Source organism: Nyctereutes procyonoides, unplaced genomic scaffold, assembly GCF_905146905.1.
Source record: "Nyctereutes procyonoides isolate TBG_1078 unplaced genomic scaffold, NYPRO_anot_genome, whole genome shotgun sequence".
NCBI classification, from domain to species: Eukaryota; Metazoa; Chordata; class Mammalia; order Carnivora; family Canidae; genus Nyctereutes; species Nyctereutes procyonoides.
This window is the reverse complement of record NW_026575133.1, coordinates 48,025,622-48,053,290: the sequence shown is the minus strand read 5'-3', so window position 1 is coordinate 48,053,290 and position 27,669 is coordinate 48,025,622. Positions and strand designations below refer to the sequence as shown.

Sequence of the window (27,669 nt, the reverse complement as noted above, 5' to 3'; positions counted from 1 at the left end):
CTGATATTGCCAGGGAAAGATCACTAACTCAAACATAAAGAATTTCTAAATGACAGAAATCTCATGAGATTTTCAGTGCGAAATCAATTTTCTGGATGACAATGCTATGGGAAGGAAGGAATTTAGTTCAAAAGCTATTTGATTATTCTTAGCTTCAAGTTTCATTAGATATGAGTCTATACATAATTCTGTTAAATGGAAGAAGTATATAATTTTATAAAAACAAAAATGAAACACCAAAAATAGAAACCAAGTAGCTGATTATCCATTATCCTTTGCCTTACTAAAGGCAAGAAGGGGAGAAGGAAATTTCCTTCAAAATGTAACCTGGTTCTTTTGAAATATGATTTTCGAAATATTTATTTAAAAAAACAAAAAACTATTAAAATCTTGTCCATAGGTAAAGTATATGTATTAGTTACCTATTACTGCATAACAAATTATCACAAAATTTAGCAGCTTAAAACAATAAACATTTATTATTCACAGTTTCTGTGGTTCAAGGATTTGGAATGTATTGCTAAGTCTTTCATGACATTGCATTCAAGCTATTGGCCAGGGTTGCTGTCTTTGAGGCTTGACTGGGTCTGATGGATCTACTTCCAAGCTCATCCTTGTAGCTGTTGAGAGGAGGTATTAGTTCTTCACCACATAGGCCTCTTCATAGGGACACTCACAGCATGGTTTCCTCCAGAGTAACTCAAGAAGAGATACATTATGAGAGAACAACTTAAATAGAAGTCAGTGCTTTTAAAACTTGATTTTGGAAGTAAAATACCATCACCTTTCCATATGCTACTGGTCACATAGGTCAGTGTAGGAGGTGGATATCCAAGGATGTGAATAAAAAGAGGTGAGAGTCTTTGGGCCGATTTAATGACTGATTGGTACACTACATACACACTGTGTCAGTAGTCACAAAGGGTTTGATGGGATTAATGCAAATCCATTTCCTCCTGTTAAAAGTCCCAGCATGTATCTTTTAATAGAAAATTCATTGTGCTTTGTATATGAAGTGAATTTATACTTAAGCACATATTTTTAATGTCTTTGGGGGGCAGAATGATATAAATGTGGGAGGATATACTGAGTTGTTAATCAGTAAGAATCAGTTCTAGATTCATGCATGTTACTCAACTCTCTGAACTTATATCAAAAAATGAGAGTGCTAAGTGATTTCTAAAATTCTGCTACTTCTAAAAATGGTTATTTGATGATAGTCTAAATATAGAAAATCCCCAATAAGATTCATTTAGAAGCTAATTATCTTTATAATAATATGTCTACAGTATGATAAAGGCATCAAAAATGGGCCTGCCGTCTAACTGAATCAGGCTAAAAAAAGATATTATTTAATTTTTTTATTAGTTTCAGAGGTAGAATTTAGTGATTCATCCATTGCACATAAAAAATAAGACATTTTTAACAGAACAAGAACAAGGTTATGGCTTGTTTTATGCATTCACTTATGACAAACTGCCATGTATTGGGCCCTGGGATAGACAAGGCTGATGTTAGTGAATAGTAGATAAACACTGCACATCCCTCCTTGTAGGGGCAAGATGGGAGTGTCTCCAAATTATAGTTTTCATAGGTTATATATGTAACGTGATTGTGTCTATCACCACAGATCTATGCATATAAATTTTAAAGAGTTTTATTGAAGCATGCCATAAGTCATCTATCTTAAGTGTACAATATAATTTTTTAGTAAACTGCAGAGTTGTGCAATCATCACCACAATTTAATTTTCAGCATCCCCAAAAGACCTCTTATATTCATCTGTAGTTAACTTTTCTTCCAACTCTCATCCCCAGGCAACAACTAAATCTACTTTTTTCCCCTATAAATTTGCCTTCTGAAAATTTCATACAGATGGAATTATAAAATATGTAGTCTTTTGCATCTGGTCCCTTCATATAGCAAAAGTGTTTGAGGTACATCCATGTTGTAGAATATATCAGCAGTTCATTCTTTTAATTTTCAATAATATTCCTTTGTATGAACATATCACATTTTCTTTATGTCTTCAACACTTGATGGACATTTGGGCTGCTTCCACTTTGGAGCTCTTATGAATAATGCTGCTATGAAAATTTTGTCAAATCTTTGTGGACACGTTTCACTCCCCTTAGGTATATACCTCCTGGTGGAATCACTGGGTCAAATGGATTAAACTCTGTAATTAATTTTTGAAGACACTGCCAAACTGTTTTCTAGAGTGGCCACACCATTTTACATTCCCATCAGCAATATATGCAGGTTCACCTTCCTCTATGGCCTTGCCAACTCTTGTTATTGTCTTTTTGGTTATATCAACAGGCATGGATGGACAGTGAGCAAAGTCTATAAACTTTATAGAGTCCATCAACTGGTGAAATCTCAATTACAGAGTTATGCAATCATCACCACAATTTAATTTTCATCATCCCCAAAAGATCTCTTATATTATTTGTAGTTAATTTTTCTTCCAACTCTCATCCCCAGGCAACATCTAAATCTACTTTTTTTTCTCTATAACTTTGCTTTTTCTGAAAATTTCATACAGATGGAATCCTAAAACACTCTATATCTAACTAACAATGAAGTTTTGGGTCAGTGGCCACTGAAACAATTATTTTCTGTATTAAATTCTTTCTGATTTTACTAAGAAGCAATCTCTACTTGGTGCATGTATGGCTGCATGTTGTTCATTTCCCAAAGAAAAGTTCTAAAAAATGCACCTCCCCACACCAAATAGTTAATTTTATTGAACAAACTCACTTCATAGGTAACAATTAGACTGCAGAAATACAGATAATGTATTCTAGAAAATGGTCAAAATTCTTACATTAATCTAACATTTTACTAGTGAAAAAGTAGGTGCAGGCAAAGAAAGTTCTGTGTATTTTATTGAGGAAAAAAACTGTATTATTTTTCTTTATAGTTAAAGGATCTCTAAAGTGTTTTACAAATGTAAATATAAAAATAAAATGTAGTGTGCACTGTAATTTTTAGAAGCTATATTTTTTACCAAGTACAGTAATTTTACTCAGTAAATCTTAGTAAAAATTTGCTGAATGAACTTGTCCTAAGAAAAAATATCTTTTTAGGGGATTAAAACAATACAAAATGACTTAGTGTTTTAGTAAAATTTTGTCAATTTTATTAAAAGCAGGTTCTATTTCTTAAAATAATTTTAAGTTTCCTTTTTTTAAAAAAAAGTCTATTTTATGGTATTATTTCATAAGAGTAAGTTGGCCCAGTGAGACTGTCACTGACAAAGACATGTACAAAGTTAGCACCACATGTCTATAAATGTAGTTACCCAAAACCTTTCCAATATGCAATCTCCCTTTACTCATACACACATATATTTACAGCTAATAAATAACATTTAAAGCCAAAGCATTGTTATTATATATATATGTATATATACATATACATATACATATATATATGTATAATGAAGTCTGCAGAAGCCAGAGTTCCTAGGGCCTTTACTGACTGGATTTATATTTTCTCAAGTTTATGCACACTTGTTCAAAACCCAAATCCAGAAAATTAATGAATTATCAATAAAGGGGGATGACAACAATAAATCTCACAATATTTTATTTTTAGAGAAAATTCATTCCAAGTTGGCTGACATCAATCACAGCATTCATCCTACTTTGTATAGGCATAATGATATTTCTCAAATGAAGGGCTGAAGTTCTAGCACCTCTGGAATAATTTTTACTCCAATACATCCTAATACTATATCCCTTGATTATTTGCTTTCCAAGGTATGCTGAATAATAAATGTACATGTGGGATTTCATATATGAGTAATATGTTCAGATACCCACACATGTTCACAATTTGGATTCCCAGCAATAGCCTTTGAGACATTTTACTTCTTTATCGATTTATATTAAGATATAGATCATTCTGAAGATATGATAGCTAGTTTATAAATAACTGTTCACTCACTCTTGACTAGTTGTTAAAAACAACATCTCCCATGGCATTCCATGTGGCAGTGGCAATTGAGAATTCTTTTAATTGCCCACGATGGTTTTTAGCACTGTTAATGGGTAAATACTTTCACCTCTAAACTTAGTAAAAATGGTCGTTGTCTAAAATTTATAAGACTTTACATGATGCATGACCTTGAATACATATTTTCTTTAAAACCAAAGAAGAAAAAGACATTCTCAAAGTATGACTGAAGCATGACTGAGATAAATCTAAAATGGAATAGTGCCTATTGGATATTAAATGACCTCAAATTGATGAATATAATTTCTGAAGTCTGATAATGAAATTGTGGTATCATCTCTTTCCCCCATAGTTAAAAGTATGTGTTTGTTGACAATAACAAGCTCATGTAAAACACCAACCTAGAAAACACTGTTAAAATATAATCTTGAGACAAGAGGGGCAGAGATTAAACAATAAACTGTAAAGCCTACTGAGACTGAAATGGTCTGAATTTTATATCTTTTTTAATTTGTAACTTAGCAATGACGCAACCAGCTGCAGGGAAGGTTTAAAGTTTCAGTGATTTATCATCTTCATTTTCTATTCCTCTCCCTAAGTCACTAGTCCCTAGTTAACTCCTGGGCAACACAGAACCCAATGGTAAGAGAAGAATCATTCCAAAAAAAGTCAGATGTTTTGACTGGTAAGTAAATGGGTCCAACTCATGCCACCAAAAAAAAAAAAAATCACTTTCTATTTTCAGACTTGAAGAAAACTTTGAGAAGATATCAATCCAGAAAATGCAGACTTCCAATTAAAATATGAGATGCTACTCAATTTTAGGCTATGGCTAAACTCACTAGATAAAGAAGGCATCTTATTTCCCATGGGCCAAAACAGTCTAATTTCTTTCTCAAAAGACAAAACAGTGATTTTCAAATCTATAATCTTTTAAAGTTAGAAGATGTGCTATTTGGCCACTATACTCCTCAAATTGAATTAGCCACTTTTTTGGGTGTTTGAGACTGTATCCTAAAACAACTAACAAAGACAGAGCTGGGATTAATACTCAGTAAAATTCTCTTTGAAACACCCAAAGCACTGGGCATCTTTTGTAAAAGTTACTTCATTCTTCATAGAATTTATGTGCTGTTCTTCCTTCTGTAGATTTGCTCAGGTTCTGAGAAAAAGCAGAGGAGGAAGGGCAATTTATTATTTGCTTAGTGTTTTACAACCATCTTCCCTCCCACCTTCATGATGAGAAAGTATTCAACTGGAAGTTCAGAACAAAGGTTGTGGGATCAGATGTGGATAATGGCAGGAAAGACTCTCTAAGATCTATTTAGAGGTGTCCCAATAAAGACTATCATTTTTAGAAGACTGAACCAAATGATTTCAAAGAAGGTATCATTTAAGATTTCTTAATCCTAAAACCTGTCAAATGAAATGCCTGATTCTTTTCTTTTCTTGTGATGGGTCTTCTAAAGAGTTATATCAGAAGATAAGAGACAGAGAACTTTTGTTTTAATTTAGTCACAGAAGAGGGAAACTGCAGAAGGTTATTAGTCTGATTCATAATTACTTCCTAGATAAAGTTCAGATGTATAAAACAAAAGCCACCTAAATATCTGTGGTCTCAGTAATCCTATAAACAGATGAGGAATGTATCATTAATCTTTCTCAGATAAATGATCGTGACTTATATAAAAAATATGACCAGAAATATTCTTAAAACAGCTGGATATATTTCCTAATTTTTCAGGTTTTGCTTTTACATTCACATATAGATTTAAAGTTATGGATGATTTGGGGAGAATATGTGTGTACAAGTGTGTTTGTGTACGTTTATATGCAACATAAATGCATGTATAAAACTTCACATGGGAGTCCCTTTCTAAAAATTAAATCAAATATAAAATTTTCTCAGTTTTTTGATGAGGGAAAACAAAACAAAGAACCTCTGAGTAGAACAGTCTCCACTCAGATAGAAATTTATTTATACTGCCTGGCTTAATACCATTAACTATTTTTTATTTCAAGTTTATCTTGAGTGCTCTTACATTAATGTTTTTAATCAAGTGGTTTCACCTTATCGTTCAAAGTGTATGTCACAATTCTATTTTTGTAAGAAATGAAAAAAAAATAAATGTTATATATGCATAGAGAAAGTCTGAAAGAATATAAATTTAAGTGTTAATTGGGAGTTGTCCCTGGGGTATAGTTACAGTGATTTTATTTTAGCCTATTTCTCCTACTTTATCCATAATCCATAATCTATAATTATCATGGATAAATTATAACATGAAATAGAAATTTAAAATAATAGAGACATTCTACATAGGGTTTTAATATACTTTTCTTATTAGGCACTTCTTACTCTCTACTTTTGTCTATAAATGTAACAGAGAAGACATACCAGAAGCAATTGTTTTTTCTATTTCTAGATAATGTTGTGACCAGCCTTTCCCATTGTTTCTTGTGTCCCTAGATTGTATGACATGATCTAAGCTTCTCCCCCTTATGCTTCTAACCCATTAGTACTTGGTATCTGGCAAGGGAATTAGTAGAGAAATGAAAGTAAGATAATGTGAGAATTCAGGAGGGGATGGGGATGGTCACATGCTTAATCTCCATTTAGTCTTGATACTCTGGAAAGATTCAGCTGCCATATGATTAGTCTTAAAGGTCAAGTAGGAAAAAGCCAGGGGATTGTTTTGAGATGGAAAAGAAAACTATCTCCTAAATTCTAACTCCATTAGCTCCCCATCATTGGGGATTTTGAGATGGGTGCTTGGTGGCTGACCCTTTGGCTCTCTGTCCTAGAGTCTGCTGCCACTTGGAACACCAAGGATTATGTGCTATAGTTGATGTTTTCCTCCCCTGAAGGAAGTATGCCCACAGCCACAATGATGACTACCGTGCTGTGTGCCCTGCACACAGGATCCATAAAGGTAGCAGGGATACAGTACTGAAAAAAGCAGCAGTAAATATTTTGTAGTAGTGCAAGAAGTAAAATAAAAGAACAGAAAGAGAAAGAAAAAAGAGGAAATACTGCCCAAAACAAGTGGGCCAGTCCGATGTATATACAGAAAAGCTAAGAAAGACCCCTTGAAGATTCTAGCCACAAGAATCAGTGCAAGTCTTTAAGTTACGGGATGAAGAGCAATGTACAAAGCCGTGTCCCCTAACTGCAAGCTCAGGATACCCAAGGAACTTCAGCCCATGATGCTCACCAGCCAGACTTCTTATTCAGAGACTTGTCATGGCATTTCACAAATACCACAGACGACTTTCCTTTCTGCAGATGAGACACTTTCTCCCTGGAACAGAAGATTACCCTGTAGAAGAAAATGAATGTGAACATGTCATATAGGAAAAGAGAAACAGTTGTTCAAAAAATATATGATTTGGTTAGGGCTATTTAAATCCCACCTGATCATTCTGATTAATTATTTTGATATTTCCAATAAACTGTTTAAAATCAGGCCATTTTGGTCAGCGACACATCTGATTCAGAATTTGAGGGCCTCACCCACTGTTCAACAATAATCAGTCCAGACAGGCATATAGACAGCTTGGTGCAGCCTTAAAATCACAAGGCTTTCACCACAAGGAGATAGATACAAGATCATTATCTTGTATCCTTGTATCTGCCTTCAGGAATTCACAAACCATCCCTCAACTGTTCTGTTAGAAAAGCAAATGCTCTGCATAGCCTCTCAATCCACCTCCTTTTTTGTTTTTATGTGTTTTATTTGCTATAAAAGAAAATGACCAAAGATAAAAAATTTATCAATCCTAATTTAAAGAGTCATTGTTATTAACAATAACATTTTTATTAACACTATAATTTGCAAAATCCCTATACATTTAGTATAAAAGTTTTAAATCCTATGGGGCTCTTGATGCAATTAATTTATAGATATATATGAGGTGCAGGTGGGGAGACAGGATAAGACTACCTTAGAATCTCATTCTTCTTGAAAAAGTTTATTTTAATCTTTGAATGTCAAAGTAACATCTCTGAAATTCTTTCCATAAGTGTTTTGAGCTTGCAAGAGACAGTGTTAAATGAAAAGCTGAGATCCTGAACTTAAAATCTTAGCTCTCACTCGATAATTGTGACCAATTCAGGGATTATATTTTCTTTCCATGAAATTCAGAAATATTATACCTCCATAGCATGACAATAAAAGAACGCTCCTCCTCAAAATTATAGGTGTAATTACCTAGGTGATATAGTTTTAAAGAAAAACCTTGCTAAAATTCCACCTAAGTGTTGAAGTTTCCATTATCCCTAGGTAAGGATGCAGTGAGTCTAAAGTGAATGGAGAAAAATAAATTTAATTACTTTTTTTGAGTCTCTCCAGCTTTTACTCTGATCTTCTCAATAGCAAAGCCAGGGCTGCTCCACCAGTCTGACCAGCTGAAGTATGAATCACTCTTCCATTTGAGTTTCAACATTAGCAGTTCTCCAATATCCACCTCCGTGTAAATTAGAAAAGAGTATGTCTTATTAGCAGAAACTTCAGGCCTGAAGAAAAAAAATCAGCATATTTGGTTAGTTTTGAAACAAGTTTTTTTGTTTTGGGTTTTTGTGTGTGTGTGTGTGTGTGTGTTTTCATTTTTCTTCCTCCCAAGACATAAATAGCTTTATTGTTTGGGAAATATTTTAAAAATGCAAAAAATGTCCAACAAAATACTCAAGATGAAGATCAATGGCATGCAGGGTATTTTAAAAGATATCTACACCCTTTTAATCTATTCTAACTTTTACACTAACAGTATGAATGATTTAATACAATTCTTAAGAAAAAAAATCCATAAATCAATCATTCAGAGACATTTATATTTTAATATATCCCCTTCCAATCTATATTGCTATGTGAACATGTTTACCTTGTTAAAATCATAGGATATATATAATTCTCTATTCTTTCTTTGTTTATTTCATATTTTACCTTCCATTTTTTGCCATATTTTACCTGGTTTTCTATAATTATAGTTTTTAGAAAATAGATTGATTTTATTGACTTTAAACCACAACTCATTTAACTATTGCCTCAATGTTGGATATTTATTTTGTTTCTAATCCATGCTATTATAGGTACCAATGTAATGGATATCTTTTGCCATAAAGCTTTAAAAAAAAAAACTCGAATTATTTCTTTTCCAAGTGTCCTACTCTTCTTCTGTTCTAAAGACCAATGATTATAGCAGGTAGCAGTGCCATTTAAGCCCACGTGCTGGAGGTAAAACCATGTGGCTACTCACAGGGTAAAAGGGATGTTCTCACTCTCAGCCACAGTGCCATAGAGAGAGATCTCGAAGGCCTGGTTGGTCTGTGCATCACTCTCGGTCCCAGAAAAATGTATCTTTACTTGGTAATGGAAGACTGTAAGGAGAAAATGTAGGGAACAAGTGCTAATCAGTTTTTATGCAAACACCACAGCCCCAAATAAGCAGGCAATTCAGAACCATTCTGAATCATTAAATAGGAAGTGCTCACGCATGACTATCTGTGTGGTTTGGAAAGATTTCTTCAGGTCTACACAGTGTTTGTTACTAGAAAATACAGACCTTGAATTCCACTCCCTTTCAGTAAAGTGTGGTTGTAGTCAATAGGAAGAATCCAGTTGTGTATGAATTGCTAAGCAGTCCTAGAAAGTAGTCACCTTTGATGGGACACAATGGAGATCACATCAAGTAGCCAAAATACCCATGACTCTTTCTCCATGAACTCTTCCCTTTCTTGGACATCTTATCCCCAAATATCTGTATGGAGCGTATTTGACATTTGTTAATGGGACGTGGGCATTTGTATGTGACTGTATTTCTTCATGTTTTATGGGTATGTCTGACTCCCTACCCTATGTGTAAATTCCTTCAGGCAGAAGATCACATTTATATTCTTTATCCCCCTCACCATCTAGCACAAAGTAGATATTATAGCAGGTTCACAATCAAATTTAGTCATTGAATCACTGTGAGGCCATAAAGACTGCTGGTTCCTGATGTGTTCTGTATTAGGGAGAGCTTCTGGAAGCAGATACTTGGACTTCTACATTTCCTCTCTCCTCTCCGCATCGCTACTAAAAACCCTGAGTAGATAGGATGAGGGAGGTTAAGGAGATAGGAAACTCCGCAGGCTTAACACACAGCTACTAAAGGGTGAAGAGAAACCGAGTTTGGGGTTGAATGGAGCCCTTGCAGGCATCACCACAGGTCAGAGCAGGGGAAGTTGAGACTGCCAAAGTTCCCCCAAGAATAGTGAATAGTGATGGAGCCCTGTGTGGCACTGAGCAGAATGCCTGGGTGATAAGCGAGATCTCCCAAGTCTTCGGAAGATTCCAGTCTCCTCTATACCTCACACACAGTTTCTCATTCTGAAGAGTCAAGGAAACAAAGGTTTCCTCATTGCTTAAAAGGCTTCCTTGAATTCCTGCTGCTTCAGACCTTTGGGCCACCAAATGCACTGCTGTAGAGGTTCTAACAAACCACTTAACTAATGGTTGCCTCCACTAGATATATTTTACCTTGGAAAATTGTATTTCAATGCCATCCCTTCCCTCGGATTTCTACCTGGGCTCCACATAAGTTAGCTTTTCGGGTCGTAGTTCCTCTTGCCAGATTTCCCTGGTATCTCTTCTCCTGTTTCCCTTCAATCCCTATAAATCTTGCTCTAAACAAACTGCCAAGTTTGAAGTTCAGCTGGTACAAATTCATGACAAAATGGAAATATCTTAGACGTTTGATATATTCTTCCCTCTCAGGAATAGATGAATTTAAAATACAGATAGCTTTTGCCTTCATTTAAAGCAAACTTTAGGAGGGGAGCCTGGGTGCTCAGCAGTTGAGCATCTGCCTTTGGCTCAGGTCAGGATCCCAGGATCCTGGGATCGAGTCCCACAGCAGGGTCCCTGCAGGGAGCCTGCTTCTCCCTCTGCCTATGTCTCTGCCTCTCTGTGTGTCTCTCATGAATACAAAAATCTTTAAAAAAATAATAAAACAAACTTTAGGAGTTGGCAAATGTTTTTCTGTGAAGGGTTAGATACTAAATAATTTAGGCTTTGTGGGCAATACAGTCTCTATAATTACTTAACTCTGCTGTAGTAGAGAAAGCACCCTGAGCCAATACAAAAATGAATGTGTGTGGCTGTATTCTAATAAAACTTTATTTACAAAAGCAGATGGGGGGCTGGATTTGACCCATGGGCCACAGTCTGCTTGCTGACCTGGATAGATGGATGGTTTCAAATTAAATCTGAGCCAGGTACTAATGGGCTGGCCCATGCTAATGGTCACAACCAAAGAGGAGGGTGGCAAGCAAGGCTGCTGCATAGAGTAATGTAGATTGTGCATTGGGCCTTACTGGCAATGGGAATTGGGAGCTTCAGTAAAATGGACCAGGGTAACTCCATCTCTATCAATAGAAATACAAGTAAGGGTTCAGAGTCTAGTAACATCATCTTGCCACCTCCGTTGCAATGGACAGACTCAGTACATGGGAGGCAATGAGCATGATAAAAAATAGGATCAAATTGATCTTCCCTACTCACAACATTCTCCAGCCTACCTTTGTAAGGCATCTGAGAGCGAGTCTTCAGGTACATTTTGCTGCTTCTTTTGGCTCTGACCTTATTGATCTCATAGCCCATGTTGTTGCAACGGTTCTTTCTGCAACTCAGGCAGAGCCCTTTCTCAAAGGCTTCCTTTGAATTGCACCGGTAGGCCTTACTTGGATTTTCTTCATTCAACAGAGAGTCAATAAAGAGGTGAATGGAGCGCTCATGGGAGCACTTCACTAGCTGGTCCACATCTGGGAAGAAAGAAGCACAAAGAAAATTCAATTCCATGAAAGTCCATAATAAGTGTTTCATCTTACATGTCTAAACTAGCTTAGGTGTGTAGTCAGAATAAAATTACCCAGGATCTAGGCCTATGACCTTTTGAGTGTAAGTCCTCTTAAGGAGGTATTCTTGGTGGCAGTTTCTCAGCTCTGAGTGTCAAAATTGCAAATATGCAGAGAACTTTTGCCTTTTCTGCTGTCTTATATTTGTATGTTTATGGAAATGTAATAAGAGACTTCAAGGTAGAAGCTGACTTCCCCAGTTTGTTACATCCTTCTCTTATATTGAAAACATAAAACATTTCTACATGCTTCCAGAAACAACATCATGAAAGGCAGAAATATTAAGTGAAAAGTATTTTATCATAGATACTATGTATAATTGAAGGTTGTATCACTGCTAATGGTTTTTACGTTAAATGAATCACAGAAATAATTAGCAATGTAATAAAAGTGTATCGCTTACCATAAACTTTTATAACTATTGAAAATAGTAACTTAAGCTGTAATTTCTAAAACCTGTGTACAAAAGACCTGAGCTTACTGACTATAGGTTGGTTGCATTGCCCACAAAGGATGAAAAAAAGCCCTTAAAACAAATTATAAATTTAATACAAACATAATTATTGAAGTAAATATTAAGATAATATTAAATTGCATTTTTCCCTTAAATTTTGAGATATTTATTGTTAGAGAATAGTGATTTGGTGGGATTTTTAAAATTTTTTTAAAGATTTATTTATTTATTTTAGAGAGAAAGAGAGAGAACGTGTGTACATGAGTAAGGGAAGGCCCAGAGGGAGAGAATCTTCAAGCAGACTCCCCACTGAGGGTGGAGCCCCATGCACGGTTGGATCCCATGACCCATGAAATCACGACCTGGGCTGAAACCAAGAGTTAGATGCTTAACAGACTGAGCCACCCAGGTGTGCCTGATTTGTTTCTTATTTGTATGTCCTTTAAATGGCTGTCAAAAGGAATTTGGGCTAATTAACATGTAATTTACTTTCAGTAAAATTCAAAATAACTCTTACGGTTTCACAACCACATTCATTCAAAGTACAACAACATGTGACCAGATACCATTTTATCCTGCTATTATCCAAGGCAGTGGAGTTTTCTTGTGTAGATCTCACCTTTCCTTTCTTTTATTTCTGGAAGCGCAGTACTCAGTGTAGTCTACAACATAATACACAAAATAAAAAGTGTCTGTCTGACCAAAGGTAGTAGTAAGGCTGTAAAGGTAATCATGCTGAATACGATAGCTTCTTCAGAAACATTTCTTGGCTAAATGTATATATTGAAACTACTTACTTGTGGGGAATGGGTAGGAGACTGGATCAGTAAGAATTAAGAACGAAACAGTTTAATTAACTTCTAAATCATAGTTACCTCCAAGGCCTCTCTCTGCAATCACACGGATGGCTTCCCCAATGTTACATCCTGGTTGAAAAGTGCCTCCATTAGGATAAATATCAACATGTCCTACTGGTTTCTGGATTCCAATACTTCGGCCAGGTGACCCTCTTGTGAATGTGTGTAAGACATCTACAAAATCTGCATCATCAGGAGAAAGACGACTTGGAGCTTCTGCATACTCAAAGTTAGGTCCAGCTGGATCTAGACCTTAATGGGGGAGAAAAAAAGTCCTCACAGATACTTAAATTCCCATTCATTTTGTCCTCCATTAGTTTCACCTTAGCATTGGATTGTTCATCATTTGAATTGTAACTGGCAGCCACATATGTTCTTATTAGCTCCTTATTCTGTAGTGATTGGATCCTTAGATTACAGAGAATATCAAAACTAGGCTTAGCGCTTTTAAAAGGAATTTGAGTTTCTTGAACTAGCTATTAAATAGCAGTTTTCATTCAGGACAAGAAGATCCTCTTTTATAAATTATTTTTGAACCTGGTGAGAAGGCCTTCAAACAGTGGTGGGTTCTTTCTTTTTCTCTAGTCGTGCCAAAGCATCCATTGCCTTTGCCCTGGTTGAGTGTCTTCCTTTTTCTGAGCAGCCTCTTGTGTTAGTCCTTTTCCATTTTTCCCAGCACTGATATGAGAGGTGACATACATGCAATATGCCACCACAGGCTAGAGCAGAGGGAGGAGGGAAATGAGCTTCCCAGGGACTCCATTGGGCAGTCTGTGCTTAACTCTATTTCTCTTCTGACAGTAGGTGGTAAGCCCAGGAGAGCAAAGGCTCATATTCTGTCCTACTCCAGAAAAAGAGCCCTCCCACAAGATAATCAAATGTCCGGGCAAACAAAGAGGAACATCACATACATATGGGAATTTGACAAGCATCCTATTCTCTTTCAGAATGACAGGCATCTCAACTCTTCTATGATAAATCTACTGGCATTGCCTTCTTACCAGTAATTCTATTGACCTTCTTATTGGTCAGACTTCCTGCAATGCCAGCAGCATGCGCTCCAAGGCTGTATCCCAAAAGATGGACATTGTCCAGAGGATACTGAAATTCCTCCTTTGGAAGAGAAAAAGAAAAAGGGGTTCTTATGGTTCTGTACAAAAGATCAAAGCTAAAATGAAAAAATGAATATAAATACTGTTTTTGAAATACAGGCAATGCTGAAAATTAACTCAACTTATTTTAATTCTGTGTTATAGATCAAAGAAATATTCTAGTGTTGATATTTTCTCTTTCTTTAAAAACATATGTAAGTTAGAAAGTTGTCCCATACATCTGAAATTGAAACATATGGAAATCTGAATTTCCATATATCTGAAAATATATGTATGCATGTAAACATATATGTATTGCTATATATTTATATGTAGATACGTGAGTGTATATATGTGTGTGTGTCTGTATGTAGATAAACTATCTGTAAATCACACACATATATTAAACAGATATTTAGCTTTAACCCATTATTCCCTACTCTAAATACCCAAATCATTTTATTCTTTAAGGTTAGTCAGAAAATGACTTAAAACCAGAAAATATTACAGGGAGAAGGAACCATAGACACACATGGTCCAGCCTCTTTATTCAACAGATGGGAAGCCTGAGGCCCATGCAGATGATCTGATTTGTCCAGGTTCACTTTTCTGACAAGCAAAAGAGTCAAGAAAAGAACTTTTATCTTTAAATGGTCTGTCCAATAAACAGAGTTTATTTTTTACCTCCAAGTATCTGGCTTAAATAATTGGGCCCCATCAGAGTATTAGGTTTTTTTTTTTTTTCAGCCAACCCCAAGATACTTTTCAAAGGTAATTTTCAGAGGATGGCATCAGAGAATAAAGTGGATAAGGTGGCAGCTAAATCAGAACTCCTCACCCTTAGCCACTTCATATGCTACAGACCTTCCCTGACATTTTCTTCCTAGCTCAAATCAATCAGTCCCCTAACCCTCAACAAAAATCTGGATTTTTAATCTACATTAAGGAATGGGTATTGTTAATCTTTTCGTGAAAAAGATTGCTATTCTAATGGGTCAAAGCCAGGGTAACATTTCCATGTGCCAGTCAACTGGTAGAGAAAGATTTGGCTAAATATGACATCTTCTCTCTGCCCTGAAATAACAAGCTTTTGTCCGGTCTGCCCACTTAGTTCTTGGTCTCCCCAGATCTATTCACTATGAAAATATCAGAGGATAGGGCAGGGCTGGACTATGGCTTGACTTTACAGTTTTATCATTCTTATCATAATGCTGCTTTCTGGCTAAAAAAGGCCCATGCTTATTCTGAAGATTTGAAATGCTCCAGAAAATATTTATATTTAAGTGAAAAGTAATAAAAACCAGTTTTTTGTTCAGTACTAGTGAAGAGATATGTTTTGGACACATGTCTTCTTCCCCCAGTCCTTACCGCCAACCAGTTGATGAACTTGGCCACATCTTTTCCCACCAGCTTGGTGTACCCTGCAGACACTGGATAATGCTGCTGGGCTCGTGACAGCCAGTCCACCACAATGACATTGGAGTCCGGTTCCCTCTTGTACAGGGCAGCCACAAGTTTTGGCACCCAACTCTCATACATTCCTGTCACCTGGAAAGGATGATACAAGCTTTCCTAAAATACCCACCTACAACTTGTCATAGATATCTCGGCCTAATACACTTATATTAAATGGAAAGAAAACAAACATACAAACTTGAAAGGAAGCCCACCACCTCAGAAAGAAAATTCAAATCATGCAAAAGGGTGTTCAGAGATGTGCCTGACAAGTTTGAGCATGCCAAAGAAGGGATGTGTTGAGCTGAGGAACAGCAGACTAGGGTTTACACCATCAGTTTTTAAAAACTTGTTTTATAAATTCTGTAAAACCAATAATTTATATGAAAGATCCATCTGAATAAGTCAAAATTCTGCAGAATTATAGACTATTTTAAAATAAATTTAATTACATTCAATTAGGCTAATACATTTTTCACAAATGCATTATTTTGGAGGATGCAAGTATACTTTTTTCCTATAAACAGTCATTTACATACAACATTAGATGTGCTAAAAAAAAGTTTTAAACGTACTATCCTAACAGAAGGTAAATTCTATTGGCAATCTCTTTGTTAATATATAAGAAAATGATCAGCTTTGGTTTAGATTTTTTTTATAATTCTCTCAAATTCTTAATTATCAAAGTAGAAATTAATGAGGTTTAATAGTCACACTTCCCAAATTATTAGATTGGTCCTGTTTGGAGATAAGGAGACTGGCAACTATAAATCTTTGCTTCTTGTTTTAAAAAGGCTCCCGAATTTAAAATCGAAAGAACTATAAGAGTTCTCAAGTTAACTTTATTTATGTAAAATTTTAAGTTTTCAAGGAGGGCATCGGACACCTCTGCAAAGATGCATACTTTTAAAAAAATTGAAACACACTTAAAAACTGCAGATTGGAAAACTGTGCATTGTCTTGCCCTGAGCTCAAACATAGCAGTAACCTGATTCAAATCCCCAAGTCTCCCTGCCCTTACCATAACCTGAGAGAAAATCATGTTGTAAACACTGTAAAGGTTACTTAAATATGTACTCAATGAAGAAGGTTCTGAAATACATGTTTAAAGTAACTTTTCAAGGGAGACCTATAAAACCTATATTTTTCTTAGAATAATTCCAATAGCAAAAAATAGGACTCATGAGTTCTCAAACCAAGAGACTTCATTTGGAATTTTGATCTTATATAGTGGATTCTTTCAGATATGTTTCCATTTTATTTAGTTTATTTTCTAGACTAAAACTATCAAAACATGAGCTCCTGATACTAACAACTGCACAATTTTTCAACTCATTGCTGTGCCCTGTGGTAGGAAAAAGCAAGCCTGAAACCCAGGAGATCTTGGTTTCAGTCCCAGCTCTTCAATAATTACTTCTATGAATGGAGGCACTATTTTAACCTTTTAGGCCACCTATAAAACAAAGGGGTTGGGTTCAGATGATCCTGAAGTTACTTGCCACCTCATAAATGTCTTCTTGTATCCATTCTGACTTCCAATCTATTTGCAGTGATATAATACCAGCTCTAAAGCTATTGCCATTTCAAGCATGAAGAGGGGAAAAAAAAGTTTTAAAGCCCATTAGAAACTCATTTAAACCTTCTTTGAAGGCAGCCCGGGTGGCTCAGCGGTTTAGCGCTGCCTTCAGCCGAGGGCCTGATCCTGGAGACCCGGGATCGAGTCCCACGTTGGGCTCCCTGCATGGAGCCTGCTTCTCCCTCTGCCTGTGTCTCTGCCTGTGTCTCTGTGTCTCTCATGAATAAATAAATCTTTAAAAAAATAAAAAAACTTCTTTGAACCTGTCTCAGTGAGAGGCTGCTTTAAAATGTCTTAAACGTGAAAGAGGGTACTTGATGGGATGAGCAATGGTGTTATGCTATATGTTGGTAAATTGAATTTAAATAAAAAATAAATAAAAATTAAAAGTCTTAAGTGCAGCCTGGGTCTTTGAGGGAACAAGTTAGAATACCACCTAGCCCAAAACTCTGATAAATTGGTCCTGTCTCTCCTTCTCCTCTCTTAGCTTTGGGAATTTGCTACCCTCTGCATCTTTTCAAGAAAGGATGATGTCAGGTGATCAGAATGCAATGTTAACTACTGATCCTTTCAGCCAGGCTTGAGGACCTCCTACTACAATGAGAACTCTGGTCTATGAGACCTAAGCAGGGGCAAAGCTGCAGGACAGCTGTGTCCAACTTGTAATCTGGGATGTGTGCACTAATGCACACTAAGCATTCTTCTGGATTTTCCATGAAAAGCTGCAGAATTTCCTTATTTCCCTTTGTCTTAGGATCTTGAGATGCTAAACAGTTTCCCTCACATAAGGCAGAAAAATCTCGTTTGCTCTAAGCCCCTATTGTAAGTTTTTCTGTACTATCAATATCTTCAAGTTAGGCAATCTGTCAAAGAGCAGGTAACCCAACTTATTCCTACAGTGACTGATACTTTTATTGACTGCCTAAAAATTAATCCTTTCTTTTTTTTTTTTTAACTCAACATAAAAATACTGCTGTAAGTGACCTGGAACAGCAAAGGAGTGGAAAACCCAAGCAATCACCTTTTTAACTCTAAAAAGGTATTATTTACTAGGGTTTTTCTCTGAGATTCCTTAAATCAGCACAAATTTTTGAAATCTTTGATTTCAAAGACACACAGCTGAACTGAAGTCCTCCTGTCCACTCATTCCAGGTGGTCCAACTGAACCAGCCAGGCAGTCCACTGAAATAAGCTGAGATCAGTTACCCAGTGTATCTGGATTAGTTATTGCATAGACCAACCAGCTCTTTATGATGAGACTCCATACCACAGCCGGTGGCCTTGGCACCTGAGCTCAGAGACTTAAAATGTCAGGACACACAAGGTAAAGAATATGGTGGGCTTAGTGGATCAATGATAGAAATTGGCACTGTCTACCAATACTGAATTAGCCATTTCATCTTTGTATGAGAAGGAACTATGCTTTTCAACAATTCCTAAAGTATCAAGTTCTCACAGGGATAAGATTTAAATACTCAATTTATTCTGTCATATAAAATGTTTATTAAGCTTACTATACTTTTTCAAAAAGTATTTAAAGTTCTATATACAATCAAAACATCTCTAAAACTACCAATGATTACCACTTATTTAAATCTCTTATAAAAAGACCTATGTTAAGAATTTTAATATGTATTTTTATCATAACATATGTAATTTACAATGTTAAACTAGTAAACTGATTTTTTAAAAATAAACGTCCATGTAAATTCTGTTAGTAGTTGCCTTCATCTCCATAAAAGTCTAGCAATTGTTCTAGATTGTTAATAAGAAAGGCACTTAAGTTACACAGGAAAAGAATGGAGATGGAAGTCTGTCAATCAAAAAAAAAAAAGAAATCTGTCAATCATTCTCTAATTCATCTCATTAGAATTTATTTAGTATCTATTACTATATTCACAAGCTCTGACATAATGGCAGGATTATTTCTCTTTAACCTCCCATTTTATATAAGTCCTTTTTATATAAAAAATGAAATCTGCTCACTTTGGTTTGAAAATATTAACCACCAACTGAAGTAGTTACATAAGAACTGTACCATGGAAAGTACATGTCTGGCGTATTTAGAAGGCAGTACTTTAATCATAGTCTTTATTTTTTTAAGTTTTTTTTTTCTTTTTAAGAAGTTTTTATTTAAATTCCAGTTAGCTAACATGCAGTTTCACATGTAAAATTTAGTGATTCAGCACTTCCTTACAACGTCTGGTGCTTATCACAACAAATGCACTCCTTAATCCCTATCACTTATTCATATTCTTTAAAAGTAAAAGTAAATGAGCACTGGCTGTTAAGCTGGTAAATTATTGAACACTGCATCTGAAACTAATGATGTTCTATATGTTGGCTAATTGAATTTTAAATTTTTAAAAAATATTAGTTGAAAAAAAGTAAAAGTAACTGTAACCAAATGTAACCACAGCTTTCACTTTTTCTAATCATTCTGTATGACACCTGTCTCGCTAGCCTTCTTTCATGGCTAAAAAAGTTCCCGAAAGTTTACAATTGAAGAATTTTGGAAGCAGAGTCTAACCTCTTTGTCTTACACATCAGTCAACTGAGGCCTAGAGACGAGAAGTAGCATCAGTCACATCACAGAGCTGGAAAATGGCAAAGCCAGAACCAGAATCAATACTTCCTCACTCTACTCCAACACTCTCCTCTTTCTGACAAGTTCTCCCTTAGGAGAAGACCTTTGATAATGTGCTGCATGAATCCGGATCACACCAGGTATCCAAGGGCATCCTAAAGCTATAACCTACATTCTGCTCTGTAGTTGAGCAAAGCCTTGTTTTCTCACCTCATAAGAGTGGCTGGTTCGAGGGCACCAACTAAGTACCATAGTAAAATGAAGGATGGCCCTACGTGGGGGAAGTACTTATGAACCTGTAATTTTAGATTCCACAGTCCTCACCCCAGCCAGAATTGCCTGCACTCAAGTTCAGAACAAAGCCATCAGAAAACAAGCAGAAATACGGGATATGGAGACTCATCATGGTGTTCCCAACAACTGGAGCAAGCTAGTCAGATGCCTGGTCTACCCCAATGTGCTCCTTCCCTAAGAAACTGTCTTACCGTCCAGCCATGGATCACCACAAAGGTCTTGCTGGTGTGATTGAAGTGGCAGTTAGCCACAGATTCTATCACTCCGGGAATGAGATGGCAGGTATCCTCAGCTGTGTCTTCAGGGGTCCTTAGAGCAAATTTACTTTCGATATCTACAAAATCGTTTCCTCCTGGAATTCCTGAAAAAGGAAAAGTTGGAGAGGTGGCTAATTGGAGGGTTGTCTGTTTTATTTGCTGGAATGGTATGTTTTAGGTTTATAAGCAACTACCTCTGATGCTATTTTTGTTTCTATTTTGTCTAAATATATGTAGACTGAATGGAGAATGACTAATCCTCCATTCAGGTGAAAAAAAATTGACAGAGACCAGAATCCAAATCTTTTGGTTACAATTCAAAACTCATTCTCCTAAAGAACATTGGCTATTGGCTCTTACATGGTAAAGTTCCACTTATCTCATGTATTATTTGCCTCTTTCAATCTCTGGTTACATCCAAGGCATAATTTCAAAATATTATATAATAGGCCTGAGGAAATGTTTCCTTTACACTAGCATAATTTTTAAAAATATAAGCCATAAGAAAAGTTGGAAGCCTAGGGAAACTTTTGTATAAAATTGATCCCGCCCCCATAGCAAGGTAAATCAGTTAAAAATGCTTTAAAAAATAATTCAGCGGGTTGTTCAGAAATACCTGTGCTATATGAGAACTGGTTAATTCTTTTCCGATATTTCTTGTATCTGAAGTCTTTCACACAAAGTCAAAGCTTTAAATACTATAGCAAAGCAAATTTGGGAAAGAATCTACTTTAACTCTTCAGAGTTAATCCCAACGTGGATAAGAAGAGAAATAAAACTTCAGCCTACCTTTTGACTCTCTTAACAATAAATCTAAATTTTTATAAATTTCCACTTAATACTATAGTGAACACTTGAAGTAAATTGCATTTCAAATAAAATCAAACTCTTCTACAAGGTGGACAAGTCAAAGGGAAGTCATATTAGTGGAAATTATTTAATTTCTTGACAAGTAAAAAAAATTAAAACTACTATAAGAAGGTAGATTTTTGGGACACCTGGGTGGCTCAGCGGTTGAGCATCTGCCTTGGCTCAGGGCATGATCCCGAGGTCCTGGGATCAAGTCCCACATAGGGCTCCCTGCATGGAGCCTGCTTCTCCCTCTGCTTGTGTCTCTGCCTCTCTCTGTGTGTGTCTCTCATGAATAAATAAATAAAACCTTAAAAAAAAAGAAGGTAGATTTTTGTAGATTTTAGATTTCTCTATTTTTAAAAAATTTTATTATTTATTCATGAGAGACACACAGAGGCAGAGACATAGGCAAAGGGAAAAGCAGACTCTCTACAGGGAACCTGCTGTGGGACTTGATTCCAGGGCCCTGGGATCAAGACCTAAAAGGCAGACGCACAACCACTGAGCCACTCAGGTGCCCCTAGAGTTCTCTATTTAAAACTCAGAAGATAAATAACCGGTACTTCTAATTTCTTAATCTAAACTCACTCTTCTCACAATTCAAATGTTGAAAATCTGAAATTTTAAATAACATTGCAAAGCCAGGCCAAAAAATGAAAAAAAAAAATAATGATATAGGCATTCAAACCAGGATTATCCTGTAATTAGCTGAATGCTGGCCAACATTTCCTTTTTAATTATTTTCTAAAATTCCTTAAGCAATACTGTGGCTACTTGCTAAGTAATTCTTTTTTTAATATTTTATTTATTTATTTGAGACAGAGAGAGAGAAAGAGAGTGAGAATAAGCAGGGGGAGCTTCAGAGGGGGAGGGAGAAGTAGACTCTGCTGAGCAAGGAGCCCAGGATCCCAGGATCATGACCTGAGCCAAAGGCAGACGCCCAACTGACTGAGCCACCCAAGCGTCTTGCTAAGCAATTCTTTATAGATGACAAGTTGATCACATACACACACTCACACACACACACACACACACACACACACATACACACAAATTTCTAGCACCTGAACATTCTAAAATAAGTTATTCAAATAAGAGCCTGTGGTAAACTATTGATATTTAAGGCTTTTTTCATTTTCATATTGCACTTGAAAGCCACTGACCCATCAAAAATACACTCTGCCTTCCATCTTATTTGAAGATGTAGGTTTTCCTTTTCCTTCCTAACCAGGAAGTATTCTGGTGGCCTTATTATTTGCCTAATAGTAGAAAAAAATATCGTAAATTTTTAATCTACTCTGCTTTCAATGCCCAAGAGAGTTTTTTTATTGTTAGAAAGTACTTTAGAAAATGTAAAACTAAATTAGTTTCACCTATCCCATATCTCTCCACATCAAATAACTCATCCCTCCTCAATAATCATATTTTAACAGTTGATCACCATTTTTTTTGAGGTAGAAATCACCCAAATGACATGGCAGACAGATTTCACCCACCACCTGTCAAACTGATATTTAAAACTATTGCCTTGGCACAATTCCAGAGGATGGCACTCACTTTGGTCTATTCTTCCCTAGAATTATGCATGTAGCCCTCATGTTGCTGGTGGTTTTAAAATGACTAAAAATATTCTCTGACACTATTAAGTCTAGCTTTGCATATTTCCATGAAAAAAAAAGGTCTATTAAACTCATTGATTTTGGGGCGCCTGGATGGCTCAGTCTGTTGAGCACCAATTCCTGATTTCGGCTAAGGTCATAATCTCAGGATCATGAGATCAAGACCCATGTCAGCTACGTGCTGAAGGCAGAGCCTGCTTAAGGTTCTCTCTCTCCCTCTGCCCCTCCCCTCTTGGGCTCATGGGCTCACTCTCTCTCAAAAAAAAATTCGTAGCTCCTGTACAGATTATCTGCATAGCCTTGAGAGGTCCAATTTTCACAACTAACATTTCCTGTGGGTACATAACTTCTGAATCAAAAAAATAGGAAATTCCTACATTCTCAAACAAATTTGTATTTGGAGATTTTTATTTCACTTCTCAAGGAACCTATTTTTCATTTTAAGTTACAGAAAGCGTAATGAAGCATTTGACAAGAAGATAGCACCATTCTATATGCTTCGTGATATTTTCAATTCTATGTCAGTTCTATACATGAAATCATAAATGTTATTAGCGATTACAGTCAATCTTTCCTTCTCTTTGGTATTCTGATAGAAATTTTCACATTACTAGTGTTTGTAAGAGTGTCTCAGCATCCTAAAGATGAATGTACTTTCCAAGTCTCACCTTCTCACACAACTGATGTGGGTCACTCAATATGTTTAGCTGTCCCAGTATACACTGGGATTGCTCTTAGGCTGGCAGATGAACTGATTTGACTCAACTGTTACTAAGTGAAGTATTGTTTTCCATACATAAAAATGGTATTAATGACTCTGCACTTATCTTTTTTAAGGGGGTAAGGATCTTTTTTATCAGGTGCCCTTAGAAAGTAAGGCCTTAAAATAGTGGAAGGGTGATTGCCTAAGGTATATTCCTTCATAAGAGCTTCCATTCTGAATTCAACTTATCACATCAGCATCACCACACCAACCTGTTCCCATCAGACATGTCCTTATTCAGCACTAAGGTAAGATTTGGGGTAAGTTACAAGTTAATTCACTCCTTGACTATGTAATCTTCATTTCTAAATTCTTAAATAGCTAAAATTCTAAGTGTATAAACAAAGACAAGGACGTTTACTTAATGTGGATAATAACTTACGGAGATGAAATTATGTTAAGAGATCAAAGTATTTCAAAGGTAAATTTATAGAAGGTACAGTATTGTTCCTAGAAAAGAAGGAACATTGAGCATCCCATAAAAGATAGTCTAAAGTCAGTTCACAATTATCCGATGGATACAATTAGTGTGCATATGAAGACATGAGGCACAAGACCTCAATTTTAATGAAATTCTCTTTGAATTTTCTACCCGACTATACACATACCTAAAGGACTTCATCAATAATTTACCTTCTCTCTGAAACTGATAGTCATACTTAACGGACTCAGGCAGCTTCTACAGAATGCCAAAAACCAAATGGAATGGGTGAGAACAAAATAAGATTTGGTGAGGGGAAAAAGAAAATCAATATCCTCAGACTGAATTGATTGGTCTTTTCAGATATTCCAACATAGACAATTGCTCGTGACTTATTTAACAGGTTTGCTTTTCATTTCTTTAGAGAAAAATGTTCATAAAACAGGAGCAGTAAACTATATAGCCCAATTTCTCCTCCTGGAATAAAGCAAAGAAGGAAGGCGAAGCTAAAAACACATTGCTGGAAGAAAGTGAAATTTTTCCATTGTAACTCTACCTCTGTGTCTGACTTGCACTTTTCAATACTATCAATCAATCATTCCAGGGGTGAGCTCTGCTCCATTTGCAAATGGCATCAGCTATTTTGCTGTCATCGCCCATCATATTTAACTTAGATGTTAGCCTGGAAATTCACTGTGGCAGGTCAAATAGACTTATAGCTACTGAGTACTGATCCATATGCTCCTTGTCTAGCTCCAAGTTCCCTAATGAGGCCCTGCAGAAACTGAGGTGGCTTCAAGAATAAAGAACCTGAGGGCAGTGCCTCATAGCCTCACATTCTTCTTAGAAAAAAAAAAAAATCCAGAATAAATGAAGTCAGAACCCAGAGAGGTGCTGTTTGCCATTCTCTCACACTCCTATCTTTTGGCTCTGAAATTGTTACATTCCTAGATTAATTCATTGGAGGAGAAAAGGAGGGGAAAGTTGCTGTGATGGGAGAAGCATAATATAAAGGGAGGAAGTGGTGGAGTGAGAGTGAGAGGGAAGAATAGGAAGGATTAATTTCAATTCTACTTAAAAATGATTCCTCCCTTGGACCTCTTGGGTGGCTATGTCAGTTGTGCATCTGACTTTTCATTTTGGCTCAGGTCCTGGTCTCAGAATCCTGAGTTGGAGCCCAGCATCTGCTGGCCAGTGGGTGCTGAGCCTGCTTAGGATTCTCTCTCTCCTTCTCCCTCTGCCCCCCCCCAACACCCCCCTCCCGGCACACTCCTGCTCTCAAAAAAACAAAAACAAAAAGTGCAAAATCGTTTTAAAAAATCCTCCCTTAATTTACAGCCAGCTAAAGCATGCATTGGTTAAAATCCAATTTAATTCATCAATCACAAAGTGTCCATTTAAACCGAAGAATATGAATTAGAGTAGCTTAAGAGAATTTTGAGTGTGGTCTGAACTCCTCATTTTAGAATTGAGGAATTTAAATCCAGGGAGGTGACACTAACTAGACCAGGAATGTAGGGTCCTGAACTTCTAAGAAGCCAGCAAGAACAGGGGCTCCTGCATGGCTCATTGGGTTAAGCGTCTGCCTTCCCTCGGGTCAGGATCCCAGGGTCCATAGGCTTCTCCCTCTCCGTATGCCCCTCCCCACCCCTTATATTTTCTCTCCCTCTCCCTCTCCCTCTCTCTTAAAACGAATAAATAAAATGGTTTTTTTTAAATGCCAACCAAACTGTGGATAACACATATTTGTGTGTTCTTCTATGGTAAAAGTAACTTTACACCATGGTGTATTTTCTGAAATAAGAATATGGAATTAGTTCTTACCATCTTTTGGGGCAGAGTTCAACACTATGGAAGGAAACTTGCCACTATATAAGATACTTAAGACTTTCTGATTGAACCTTCGGTGTTCTTAAACACAGAGAAGATACTTGTCTTTTTATCCACTCAGACTTGGTGAAATCTACATTTTTTTTTAAAGATTTTATTTATTTATTCATGAGAACACACAGAGAGAGAGAGAGAGGCAGGGCACAGGCAGAGGGAGAGGCAGGCTCCACGCAGGGAGCCCGACGTGGGACTCGATCCCGGGTCTCCGGGGTCACGCCCTGGGCCAAAGGCAGGTGCTAAACCGCTGAGCCACCCGGGCTACCCTGAAATCTGCATTTTTAAAAATGAATCTAACAGAAAGGGTCTTCTACAGCCCCTTGCTGAAATGCACTTTGAGCTGCTCTCAGAGTCAGGACAAAGGACTAGAACTTGAACCAGGCCGCCTGAGGGCACGTCCAGGCAGCGCTGCCCTGAGCGCAATTTCACCAGAAAGGGAGAAGGAAATGTCGCCTGGCTTTAGGACTTGCTTCGGTCGCCTCTGGGTGGCCGTGGCCTGTTCCGTGCGCCACGCAAGGTGCAAGGGCCCGGGGCTGCTGCACAGCGGGCAGGTGCCGCGCGGGGCCTTTGTCTTCCGAGGCAGAAAGACCCTCGCAGCCCTCGGGCCGCGCGTCCACCCGCAGCACCCGGCGGGCCGGGGCGGTGACCGGGGGCTGTCGGCGCACGCAGACCGCTGCCGGCCGCGCCACGTGCAGGGGGCTCCGCGCAGGGCTGGGTCCCCCGCGCCGCGGCGAGGGGCGCGCGCGGGGAGCGCCCCGGGCCCCCGAGGGTGCGCGCGCCCCCCCACCCCTGCGCCCGCGCCCGCGCCGGGAGCCAGCGCCCCGGGGCTCCCGCCTCCCCGCCTCCGCCCCCCGCTCGGCTCCCCCTCGCCCGGGGCCCCTCCCCACCCGCGCCCCCGCGGCCGCGCGCCGGGGTCACCTTGGCCCGCGCGCCTCTCCCGCCAGGGCCGCGTCCCGCCCCCGGGCCACCCCCGACTCCCGGAAACGCGGCCGCCGCCAGGTGGCGAGGGACCGCGCGGGACGAGGGCGGCCGGAGCGGCGGGAGCGTGCCCGCGCGGCGCCCCCGGATCCAGCCCCGCGGCTCGCTCGGGGAGCGTCCGGGCCCCTGCAGCGCCGCCGCCCCTCCTGCCCGCTCCCCGCGGCGGCGGCGGCCGCAGACCCAGCCGGCAGGTGCGGCGGAGCCCGCGCGCGGGACTTACGGGCGGCGGCGGTCAGACTCTGCAGCCACATGCCCAGGGCCACCAGGAGTAGGGCTCTGCTCTCCATCTCGGGGCGTCCCTCGGCAGGAGCCAGGGGCAGGGCGGACGCGCGGACAGGGTGGGGCAAGTCGCCCTGTAGAGGGGAGGGCAGGGCAGCCCGAAGTGGCCGGTTCCCTCCGAGAAGGAGGAAGACTCGAGTCTGACACTGTTTCCCACTCCACGGCTGCTTAAGTGACTGGAAATATGCAAATAAACCTCATCACCTATTGGCTATAAAATCATAAGTTGGGGGGAGGGCCCTAAATTCGCTTCCAAGTATTTGAGCAAACTGTAAAGAGGATCAGCCCTGCCATCGAGAAGACGGGAAAAGGGCAGAAGGGAAAATTAGCTTTCTCTGTAAGGTTTCTACTTGCTGTTCCTAAGGGCTCTGTCTCACAAGGGCCCCCCTGCACCAGCACCAAGCACAGATTTATATGCATTTATGTTAAATACTGTCAAGGA

The 27,669-nt window shown here is 38.1% G+C and overlaps 1 protein-coding gene across 1 annotated transcript; it reads right to left on the bottom strand.

Annotated features, from left to right (window-relative positions):
* Positions 1-3,577: 3,577 nt before the first annotated feature.
* On the bottom strand, positions 3,578-27,387 carry LPL (lipoprotein lipase). Its single transcript, XM_055299860.1, has 10 exons — positions 27,169-27,387; positions 20,363-20,532; positions 15,628-15,807; positions 14,170-14,281; positions 13,187-13,420; positions 11,522-11,764; positions 9,220-9,340; positions 8,297-8,479; positions 7,179-7,283; positions 3,578-5,125 (listed from the first exon to the last, which is right to left on the bottom strand). Coding segments are annotated over exons 1-10 (1,416 nt in total). The 5' UTR covers positions 27,236-27,387; the 3' UTR covers positions 3,578-5,124.
* Between the last annotated feature and the right edge of the window lie 282 nt (positions 27,388-27,669).